This window comes from Hyperolius riggenbachi, chromosome 4 (assembly GCF_040937935.1).
Source record: "Hyperolius riggenbachi isolate aHypRig1 chromosome 4, aHypRig1.pri, whole genome shotgun sequence".
NCBI lineage: Eukaryota > Metazoa > Chordata > Amphibia > Anura > Hyperoliidae > Hyperolius > Hyperolius riggenbachi.
The window spans coordinates 442,389,172-442,401,426 of record NC_090649.1 but is presented as its reverse complement, the minus strand read 5'-3'; the positions used below and the strand labels follow the sequence as shown (position 1 = coordinate 442,401,426).

General features: G+C 47.3%; 1 protein-coding gene across 1 annotated transcript in view; it reads right to left on the bottom strand.

The window, feature by feature from the left end:
- Positions 1-12,255, bottom strand: part of PEX6 (peroxisomal biogenesis factor 6) — a 28,082-nt gene that overhangs the window by 5,906 nt on the left and 9,921 nt on the right. Inside the window, exons 4-11 of the mRNA XM_068232614.1 lie at positions 6,673-6,775; positions 6,462-6,598; positions 6,229-6,337; positions 5,428-5,630; positions 5,053-5,248; positions 3,896-3,972; positions 3,686-3,809; positions 1,816-2,021 (exon numbers count right to left, since the gene is read on the bottom strand). Coding sequence (XP_068088715.1) covers positions 1,816-2,021; positions 3,686-3,809; positions 3,896-3,972; positions 5,053-5,248; positions 5,428-5,630; positions 6,229-6,337; positions 6,462-6,598; positions 6,673-6,775 — 1,155 coding nt within the window. The remainder of the gene's footprint in view (positions 1-1,815; positions 2,022-3,685; positions 3,810-3,895; positions 3,973-5,052; positions 5,249-5,427; positions 5,631-6,228; positions 6,338-6,461; positions 6,599-6,672; positions 6,776-12,255) is intronic.

Here is a 12,255-nt window from a genome sequence, read left to right as displayed (position 1 = left end):
CCCTTTAATTTGTAGTCACCAAACCAAATTTTAACAACATATCAAATTATTTGATTTCATGAGCAAAGGGAGTGCATACATTTGCATAAATCAGCATCAATGCAGAATTATTTCCATCTCATTGACCATCTCTATTAGTGACACAGCTACACATCAGGCTTTATTCTTACAGCATAGATGTTATTTAGTATATATGAGAGATTCCTGTGTAAACATCATATATACAGTCACAATCAGATATGTATACAGTATCTGACCTTAAAAATACGGGGACTACTTTATTGAAGCAGCACAAGTAACTAATTTTGATTGGTTATTTGCATTTTTGTGGACAAAGTACAGCTATTACTGTATATATACATTATTTTTAATGACGATTATCTGAGAAATAGAACATTTTATCATATTTTCTATTTTAATTACAGTTACAAATTCATTAGGAGTCGGTGCATTTTTTCCCGACTCCGACTCCAGGCACCCAAAATTGCCCCGACTGTCCACGACTCAGACTCCACAGCCCTGCTTGCTTGCACCCTGTAAGAAATGATCAGAAAATGCACATAGTGCCCAGTACTGCCTCTAACAGGCTACAATAAACACCCCGTGCCGCACTCCAGGGGGTAGTGCCAACAGGGCCGGGCCGAGGCTGGAGAGGCTCCAGCCTCAGGGCGCAGTGTAGGAGGGGGCGCACAATTCATTCAGCTGTCATTCCCAATTGTGTTTGAAGCAGAAAGAAATAAGAAAAGGGGATACATGACAGTGACCGCAAGCCAGATAACTAGTGATTAAGGTGTTGGGGAGGTTGGGGGCCCTGGGGCACCTATTAGTCTAATAGCAATCAGTGTGTGACGGCTGGGGTGGGAGGGATGGAGGGGCGCACTTTGCTGTCTCAGCCTTGGGTGCTGAAGGACCTTGTCCCACCTCTGAGTGCCACCACCTTGATAAGGGACAATCTCACAACTTTCCCTTTGTGGGTGCACTCACTGGAAGCACGTCTTGGGTTATTGCATATCACATCCAATCCTTCTCTAGCCAGCCAAGGAGTAGATCCTTTTTCAATTCTGAGTTTGAAGATGTTACATGACACTTCCGCAGGGCTCTGCATGGTTGCGTGGTTTACACAAACGTATGGAACCTGTGTTCCTCTCAACCAGGCTGAATGGTACAACGCTGCACTGTGCACAGAAATGTCAGAGCGTCGTGCTGTGCAGCACATCATTCACTGAGGTCTATGCCACCTATACCAATACCAGGCTCACAGCAGGAGCACAAAATACAAGGCACCTCTTACTATGTATCTACAAATCTGGCATACCCAACCACGGCCCTTGTTCAAGTGACGTTTTCTGCTAAGTTTTCTCCTAGGTGATATTTTCACACCTTATAAAGATTTATAACAGTTAAGATGGCGCCATGAAAAGGTTGCCCGGCACACAGGGCTCCGGCCCTTCTCTCCCCCCCTCACGCCCTCACGGCCCCACCTTCTCTATGAACCAATTCCAGGTTCAACTCGCATTGTACTTGCCAAAATAAACTTGATTCTGATTCTATAATGCCTATTAAGTCACCAGCAAGCAAGAAAATAACATGACAGTACTTTTTCACCTACTTTATAGTACTTTTTCAATTGCAGAGAGCTGAAAAAATCATCTCCAAAGAGAAAATTTAGGGGAAAAAGTGAATTGAATAAGGGCCCATGTGTGAAAAATGGTCCAAGGGAGTTTACATAGGGGAACCAGCAAACTACATCAGTGTATGAACACAAACACACACTGAGCACACAGACACACACACCGACCGTACAGGTCCTCTTACCTGAGAAATGTCATGGCACACTCTGTAGCTACAGCTTTGGCGAGAAGGGTCTTCCCAGTACCCGGGGGGCCATATAGTAACACCCCAGACCTCCGCAGACCCAGGGACAGCATCTCTGGGTGTTCCAGTGGAAGCTGCACTGTGTCCAAGAGCTGACGCTTTGCTTCATGCAATCCCCCAACATCCTTCCAGTGAACTGAGGGGATCTGGATTAGAGAGAGAAATAAAGGAACTCAGACATGGTAGAGAGAAAAAAATGGGAACTTAGTCTGGGTTAGAAAGAGAGAAATAGAGGAACTCAGCTGTGACAGAGAAATACAAGTGGGAACTCAGTCTGGGTTAGAGAAAAAAATAGAGGAAGTCAACTCAGCTTTGACAGAGAGAGACAGACAAATGAGAGCTCAGTCTGGGTTAGAGAGAGAAATAGAGGAACTCAGCTGTGGCAGAGAGAGACAATTGGGAGCTCAGCCTGGGCTAGAGAGAGAAATAGTTTTTCAACAAGGGCTCATACACTGGGAATAAATGCAGTCTGAAAGTAAATGGGAAACAACACCTGGGATCGTCTGGAATAGTAGAGGGGTAAAGAAGTGCCTTTAGCCCTGGCCTGGAATAGAGGGGGACGGAGGGGTTCATAGCCCTGACTACAGATAAATAAGCAGAACATGGGTCTGGGGAAGGTGGATGCAGAAGCCCATTGTCACTGTATGGAAATGGCGAGATGCTGGATTACTGAGGGTGATGGAACATTTCTTGCACCTTGGAAAAGGTAACATTACCTATCCGCCTGCCCATATGACTGTCCTATTACCATAATCAAGGACAGCGTAGGACACAGACTTGGAGGATGACACAGACATACAATTCAGGTAATACAATCATTAGAAGTCACAAACAGTCCCTGACTAAAGGTGCGTACACACGCACTACGGAAGCCAACGACGGGTCCGTCAGACCCTCCCGATGGGCGGACTTTCAGCCGACAGTAGTGCGTGTGTACACACTGTCGACGGACTGATAAGGCTGTACCTGAACAATCCGCTGTATAGGATAAAGCTCTAGGATGGTCTCCTCCCATTGGTCGCCTTGGCCGGCGCCCGCCCTAGTAACATCTGACAGTGCAGAGCGGTGTTAGCAACGCCGCTGGCGTCTGTTGCTGGGTGACGCGATAGGCGGAGTTATCTCCGCAACTTCGTGTCATGTTAGCCAGTTTCCCATCAGGTCCGCCGGAGCGGCGGCCTGGTGGGAGTGGCTCCAGCGTAGGACGCGCGCCGGAGTGGAGGTGTCCGTTGGTGAGATGGATGAGGTGGAGGAGAACATAGTTTGAATCCTCCAATAGCAGAACCAGGATAATAGTCTCCCATCAGGTCCGCATAAGGCGAGACCGGAATGATTGGCTAGTTAGGTTATGGGAGTATATGATTGGCTATTCTGGCAGGCTGCTGGGGTATATATATGGTGAGATGCATTGTTAGATTGTCTCTTGCACAGCATAGCTTGATAAAGGGGCGGCTGCCCTGAAACGTCGCTTTGATTGCTGTTATGCCTTTGAAGAGCTAATAAAAGAGAAATATTGAATACTGAATGGATGGTGCCGGTCTTCTTGAATTCTACAACTGAATGACTGGAGTGCAGCTGGTCAAACCGTGGCACATCCGCTTTATACTGTGAGGAGTGCTCCACAACTACTTTCATATGAACAATCCGCTGAGCGGATCGTTCAGAAACAGCCTTATCAGTCTGCAGACAGTGCGTACACACGCACTACTGTCGGCTGAAAGTCCGCCCAGCGGGACTGTCTGACGGATCCGTCGTTGGCTTCCATAGTGCGTGTGTACGCACCTTAAAACAAAGATAAACAAACAAAACTTACTTTTGGGGCACCGATTGCTTGAGAATGGGCATCCTGCATCTCAGTTAGTGCGTTTTCCAAATCCTGCAACGTTATAGGAAAGTTGGAAGCTAGGATGCCCTCCTCCTCCATCTCTGTGAGCGCACTGCCAGGTAGAATACCCAGAGTCATGGTGAGAACAGGACTCCAGCAAGAGGAAAGCAGTAATGTAGAGGAGCTTAGATATCTTACCATGAGCTGCGGATTCTGCGGCAGGCGTAACGGCCAGCACTAGCCAGCAATGTGCAGAGATCTCCGACTACAAAGCCCTGCAACCACAGAGAAGAAATTCCAGAACCACGTGATGGAACATTCTGTTACCACAGTCAAGCGTTCACTTTGCAAGCAACCATATTTTGCCCAATACAAGACAGGCACCGGCCTTAGGGCCCTTTTCCACTAGCCGCAATTTGCTTGAACAAGCGGATTGCCAGAGTTTTGCCGATTGCTAGTGCACCATGATTTACATGTAAATCGCGGGGCACTTTTTCCATTAGCGCATTTCGATTTTTTTGCTAATTGCAATTGTGGTGCTGCACAATTATTGTTGCAATCGCGTTTCGCTCCCGACAGTTCAAGTGAAAAAAGGTCTTGTAAGCGCAAACACATTTGCGAGTGGACACAGTGAATCCAGGGGTAAGTTCTGAATATCTGTACTGATTGCCTCCAGAAACACAAATTTGCAATGTGATGTACGAGAACGTGAACTGATAAATGACAGTCCTCAAAGACTGAGTGTCATCTGGGCGCATGAGAGTCTAGAAAGGAAATTAAACGTGTCTTCAGATATCTGACCAGATGGAGTTGAGAGAGGACATTCATGTGTCTATAGATATCTGATCATCACTTTCAGCATACTGAAGTTTAGAGAAGATATTTCACCTGTCTCCAGATCACTATCACCCTGGTGGGACTGGAGTCTAGAGAAGACATTTCATGTGTCTCTAGATCACTGACTATCACCCTGGTGGGACTGGGGTCTAGAGAAGAAATTTCATGCATCTCCAGATCACTATCACCCTGGTGGGACTGGAGTCTAGAGAAGACATTTCATGTGTCTCCAGATCTCTGGCTATTACCCTGGTGGGATTGGAGTGTAGAGAAGACATTTCATGTGTCTCCAGATCCCTGGCTACAACCTTGATATTTGGCCACCACTGCAGATGCTCTGGAATCTAAAGAATGCATTATATATTTCAACCATTACCTGACCATCACCCAAACCAAATGATTATTAATCAGCTGAATAAGGAAATAGTACGACTTATCGCTGTGGTTGTTTGTCCTTATCACTAAAATTTGATGACAAGCCAACTATCGCTCACAATGACATTGTAACCAGAACTCACCGCAGTCCTGCGCGCCAGCTGAGCCAAGTTCACATCCCTGCTGATTGGTAGAGGAGCGCTGAGCGCTGTGAGCATAGCCATACGCTGGTCTTCTGATGGAGCTTCCAAGGTGACCTCATGGAGAAAGCATGACTGCAGGTCCAGAGGGATGTCACGAGGGCGACATGAGGTCGCTACAACCAGCAGGGGCCAATCCCTGGAAATACACAGCAGAAATGTCATCTCATGAGACTCCACAAACAAGGACAAGCAATTCCCCATAGGTCCAGGTGAAGGATATTTCTACAGGCACAGAACAAGTCATTTCTAGATGCGAGAAAGAGGTCTGTAGGAGTGGCAGAGGACTGTCTCTACCAGAAAGAAGTGTTTGGATACCTGTGAGTGGAGTCCAGAAGAAGGCTGCACAGGGTGGAAGTGACTCTACTGTCCTCTCCAGAACCATCTCTTTCCCTCCCAAGAAGATCCACGTGACACAGAAGTACAACACAAGGACGACAGTCTGCAGCACGAGAGAAAAGAGTGCGAAGACGCGTCACACTCCCAGCACTGCTCTCCCGGCAGAGACGCGCACTCTCAACCTATTGGGCACACAGGAGAATTATGGGCATCAGTTCCTTATTGGATGTTCTCACGTGTCATGTCCACCTCTCACTGCTAACAGTAAACCCATCTAGTCACTGGCATGTGGCAGACCTCTACCCAGATTACCCTGCACACCTGTCCTGTCACTCTAATTACCCTGCCCCACCATGATCCTGGCAAACTCCTCCCCCAGGCCACTATGAGCATAGCACACTCTTCCCCATACCCCCCCCCCCATGATCCTGCCACGCACCTCCCCCTGCACCTTATGATCCTGGCACACTCCTAGCCCTGCCCCCAATGATCCCGGGACACTGCTACCCCTGCCCCCCATGATCCTGGAACACTCCTCCCCCTGCCCCCAATGATCCCGGCACACTGCTATCCCTGCCCCCCATGATCCTAGCACACTGCTACCCCTGCCCCCAATGATCCCGGCACACTGCTACCCCTGCCCCCCATGATCCTGGCACACTCCTCCCCTGCCCCCAATGATCCTGGCACACTCCTCCCCCTGCTCCCCATGATCCTGGCACACTGCTACCTCTGCCTCCTCCGGACACAGGGATGTATGTTAACCACTTAGCCACGTACTTGGTAAAGATGTAAATGAAGTCGACTACATGCGGCTCTCACCGCCGTCTGTTTGCCGATGCCTGCCGAACCACAGAGGAGGATCCGTCCTCCCGCTCCGAGAACATGGCTGCAGTGAGGACAATACCAATATTTGAAAGAATATAGGAGAAAACAGCAACTAACTGGCATGTAGGACCAACAAGATTGCTGCAGTGAGGACAATACAAACTTCTGGCAACGCAAGAAATCACCTGTTCTGTAGATAGGGCTGGAGAAGTCGGCAAATATCATCTACAGCCGGCGAGAGACCCGCAGGAGACAGACTACTCCAGAAGACATGGCCGTCACGGGAAGGAAATGAGGGGACATAACTGTGCGTCTTCCCCACCTACAAGAGATCAGAATACTATGAGATGGCTGCGTGTGCGGCAATGTAAGGTGGTACACAGCGTCTTTACACACCTGATAGAGGGCAGTGTGAGATGTGTCAGCAAGGTATCCACCATTCCCGTCATCTCCATCCACTCCAACGATCCTCCGCACTGTGAAATAGAGGTCAGGACACCTGCAGTGGCAAGCACAACCATTATCCACACTGACAGTCTGAGGACAATTTGTAGCTGTACTCCAGTCTATATTTATGGAGTTCTACCTTGTGCATGGAGGACATGAGGGTTGTACTTGTTATAATAATAATAATAATAATAATTCCTATATTTGTATAGCGCTTTTCTGCTGTTGGACTAAAAGCACTTGTGAGACAGCCACAAGAGCGCACTCAGCAGGCAGTAGCAGTGTTAGGAAGTCTTGTCCAAGACACTCCTTACTGAATAGGTGCAGCTTACTGAACAGGAAGAGCCAAAATTTGAACCCCGGTCTGCTGTGTCATTCATTCACTTATTGTATTTATAAAGCACCAACATAATACGCAGCACTGGACAATAAATACATATAATGATACAAAGGATGACGGACGTAAGATTGTTATACAACATGGGACAAAGCTATACAAGGTAAATAGGGTACAAAATACATGATCATGTGATTTTGGGCTGGTTGGGTAGACCCAGTAATACAAGTACGAGGCGGTCATGCAAAAGGAGCACAATGGGCTCTATTCACAAAGCATTATCATATTAGGTGATGCTGGAAACAGCTGATTTTACCGATCACCTTCCCACATTCCAATTCACTAAACCCATCACCGCACAGAAAATAAACATTACTGACTAGTGAGGTAAATTACCGACTTGTGCGGTAATAGCCTCAAAAAATGTCAAGAAACTGCAATTCACAAAGATTTCTGCATTAAGTTTACCGGCCAAAAGTGTTCGGTAATTTTATTCAGCTCACAGCAGCTGATAACTTGCTCTCCTCATGCTGTCTCTGTGCGGTAGATTTGACAGACAGCCTTTGGGGAGAGCCAGGCAGCCAATAGGGAGAGCCACACAGCCTGCTTCTCACGCTAATTTGAAGTGAAGGATAATCGGGTGGGACTTTCAGTGTGGCAAAGCAGAAGAATAAAATGTTCAAAAGGCATCCCTTAAAGTGAACCAGAGATGAAGCACCCTCCTGTATTTTACCATATACAGTGGGATGCGAAAGTTTGGGCAACCTTGTTAATTGTCACGATTTTCCTGTATAAATCGTTGGTTGTTACGCTAAAAAAATGTCAGTTAAATATATCATATAGGAGACACACACAGCGATATTTGAGAAGTGAAAAGAAGTTTATTGTATTTACAGAAAGTGCGTAATAATTGTTTAAATAAAATTAGGCAGGTGCATAAATGTGGGCACTGTTGTCATTTTATTGATTCCAAAACCTTTAGAACTACTGTATTTTTAAGACTATAAGACGCTCCGGACCATAAGACGCACCCAGGCTTAGAGGGCAAAAACTAGGGAAAAAATATATAGTAAACCTGGTGTGTCTATGGTCCAGGGGCATCTTGTGGATGTTCTCACAGCAAGCATGCCCCCTATGTGCTATGCTTGTCCCTCTGTGTCATCTGTTTGTCCCCGTGTGCTATGCTTGTCCTGTTGTGTCCTCAGCTGTGCTACCTGTGTCCTCTGCTTGTCCCTGTGTCCTCAGCTTGTCCCCCTATATGCTATGCTTGTCCTATTGTGTCCTCAGCTTGTCCCCCTATGTGCTATGCTTGTCCCTTTTGTGTAATCTGTTTGTCCCCCTGTGTCCCCAGCTTGTCCCGTGTTCTATGCTTGTCCTGTTGTGTCCTCAGCTGTTCCCCCCCCCCGCCCCCCCCTGCATCCTGCATTTGTGCCTGTGCCCTCTGTTTAGCCATGTCTTCCTCCCCTACTATCGCCCGCAGTTGTAATTAGCTACATCAGTACAATCTGATTGGCCTGGGTGCTATGTAGTTAGCAGCAGCCATGTGTAACCACCCCCCCCCCCCCCGCAGTGTAATTAGCTACATCAGTATAATCTGATTGGCGTCCGCTGTGTAGTTAGCCGCAGCCATGTATAACCTGATTGTCCCAGCAGTGTAATTCGCCGCATCAGTATAAACCATTGCCCCCGCTGTGTAATCAGCAGCCATGTCTCACCCGATCCCGGGAAGTCCGCGCTGCTTAGAGACCTCTCCTATCCGTCATTCTTTCCCCTAGTGCCGGCCACCGGTAATGACGCAACATGAAAAGCCGGCACTAGGGGAAAGAATGACGGATAGGGGAGGTCTCTAAGCAGCATGGACTTCCCGGATTGGGTGAGACATGGCTGCTAATTACACAGCGGGAGCAGTGGTTTATACTGATGCGGCGAATTACACTGCGGGGACAATTGTAGCATACAGTAGAGCTCCCCCTGGTGGCTGCAGCACATCTAAAGGGATAACAGGGTTGCACTGTAGGGAAAACCTCAGAGTCCCACACACATCTCGCCTGCCTGCCCGCTGACCTGCTACATGCTGGTAAGTGACACTTACCGAGCAGGGATTAGTGAACTGAGGCAAAGTTTGTTCGGTAAATTACTGAACTTCTGCCTCATGAGGGAAAAACTTAGTGAATTTGGGAAAAAAAAAAAGTGTAAAATACTGTATGAGTTATTTTACCAAAGACAATTATTTTACCGACCTGCCCTTTGTAAATAGAGCCCAATGATGGGGCACACAATCATGTAGAATACACTAGGGAAGAGAGGACCCTGCCAAAGGCTTACACTCTAAGGCCTCTTGCACACTGCAAGTGATTCCGATTCCGCTTTTTAATCAGTTTTTATATCAGATTCAGATTTGCAGTTTGCTCCCTGCACACTGCAAATCGGAATCTGAATCGGATGTAAAAACTGATTAAAAAGCGGAATCTGAATCGGAATCGCTTGCAGTGTGCAAGAGGCCTAAGGGAAATGTATGGTATAGTATGTAAATTTTCATAACTAATTAAAAAAAAAAAAAAAAGTATCAAAGTAGAAAGAAAGTACTGCACATAAAATAATGTGTCAGAGGCAGCGCCCTTAAAGGAACACTGTAGGGGGGTCAGGGGAAAATGAGTTGAACTTACCCGGGGCTTCTAATGGTCCCCCACAGACATCCTGTGCCTGCGCAACCACTCCCCGATGCTCCGGCCCTGCCTCCGATTCACTTCTGGAATTTCAGACTTTAAAGTTTGAAAACCACTGTGCCTGCGTTGCCGTGTCCTCACTCCCGCTGATGTCACCAGAAGCGTACTGCGCAGGCCTAGTATGGTCTGTGCCTGCGCCGTGCGCTCCTGGTGACATCAGGGGAAGCGAGGACACGGCAACACAGGCGCAGTGGTTTTCAGACTCTAAAGTCTGAAATTTCAGAAGTGAGCCGGAGCATCGGTGAGCGGCTGCGCGGGCACAGGATGCCTGCGGGGGACCATTAGAAGCCCCGGGTAACTTCAACTCATTTCCCCCCGACCCACCTACAGTATCCCTTTAGGGCTGGTTCAGACGGACGTTTGGAGGCGTTGCGTTTGCTGGCGTCGCGTTCAGCAGCGTTGGATGCGGTCGCGTTTTTTCTTCCCCTAGGGGGACATTAGCCGTCGCGGTTAACCTCCCCTAGAAGCTACATGTAGCTTCCAGGGGCTCCTTGAACGCCAGGGAAAATCGGGACCCAAACGCCGCGTTTGTGTAAACGCGCTTGAAAGCTTGGTACAAACGCTCCCATTCACTTGAATGGGAGCGTTTAACACCAAGCCCTGAACGCTGGCTGTAAACGCTCTGCAAGCGTCCGTCTGAACCAGCCCTTAATCAGTACACTATTCAGCCACCACTTATATGGGAGAAATGATGGTTATATGGGAGACATAATGGCTGGACTAGTTACATAGAAGGACATGATGGCTGCACTTGTTAAAGAGGGGGAATCATTGCTGCACTTGTTATATGGGGGTAATGATTGCTGCTCTTGTCTTGGAGGAACTCAAAGCACCCTCTCCACAGCATATAGTTTAGTTAAATAAGAATAGCCAGATTTCTGTAAGAGCCAGTTCTCAATAAAGGAGGCAGGGTCAAAATTGCTCACATTTTTTTAAGGAATCCTATGAACATAATATTGTTCTGTGAAGTCTATTCTTAAAGGACATCCGAGGTGAAAATGAACTGATGAGAAAAACAATTGTATCTATCCTCCTTCTTCTAAAAATGACTTTTTTAGCTACCCCAGTTTTATTTTATATTTAAATGTAGTTTTTAAATTTTTACTGTTTCATTGTCTCTGCTCAATGACACCTTCATTGAAGTATGACAGAGCTCAAATCTATGAACTATTGACCCTTTTATCTCTCTTCTGCTTTCAGAAGCCAGTTACTGACAGGAAAGGGTTTTATGGCTGTAGGGTTATGCTATAGTCTGACCCAGTCCAACCCGCTCCTGACCTGGACAGAAACTCTCACTTGCATACCTGATATTTAACTCTTTCAGCCCGAAAAAAAAAAAAAGGAACACAGCCTATTTGTTTGCTTGGCACTGCACATACACATGTCTATCTCATCATGTCACATGTCACCTCGGTTGTCCTTTAAAGAGAACCAGAGACGAAGCACATGACAGTTGCTAAGTCTGCCTGTTATCAGCTCTGATAGGAATCCCCGACTGAGCATTCAGTCTAGCTTTGCCCCGGGAATGATTATTGCCGAGTCAGTCTTCTGTAATGTCTTTTCAAGCCCAAGCCTGCCCTCTTGTGGCTCTGCTTTCCTGCTATGTATCCTTGTAGCACGGCATTCCAGGGCAAAGCTAGACTGAATCCTCAGTCGGGGAGTCTTATCAGAGCTGATAAAAGGCAGACTGAGCAGTGGAGAATGAAACAAAGAGGAGAGTAGGTGTTTACTGTCATGTTCCCATTGATATAGATGGTAAAATACATGAGGGTGCTTTGTCTCTGGTTCTCTTTAAATTCATATTTTTTATCAGAATTAGCAACAGCATGTGCAATCACCCTTTTCAGATCCTGCAGAGCAGGCACCATTTAATCTTCTACTTCACTGACTTTGCCTTGTAATTCAATAGTGTCATCTCTGATATTAGACAAATCTTGACTTAGAAGGCCTATCTCTTCTTTCAAACCTCCATTCTGTGCTGTGAGGGCCCCTATGGCAGCATTGCAGGTCATGACAGCAGACAGTATATCCCTAGCTCCCAACTGTCCCTCTTTTGAAGGGACAGTCCCTCTTTGGGAACCCTGTCCATCTGTCCCTCTTTCCTCCTCATTTGCCCCTCTTTCAGGACTTTGTCTATTGTCCTTTTTCTATGTAAATATATGTATTTCTCTACTGAAAAATGTGTTTGATTGACTCAAAATGTTATTCCCGTCCGTTAAAGGAGTCATCAGGGGATCTTTAAGAAAATGAGTGCTACTTACCGGGGGCTTCCTCCAGCCCCAAGCTCCCAGCATGTCCCTCGCCGCAGCTCTGCCTTCAGCCGTTCACCGCAGCTCGCTCCCGGTCCCCGGCAATTACGTCAGGGCGACCTCCAGGTCGGCCTGTACTGCTCCTGCGTGAGCAGCGCTGTCAATCACCGCCACGTGGGCCGGAGCGGACTGCGCAGGTGCAGTAGTTCTGTGCCTGCGC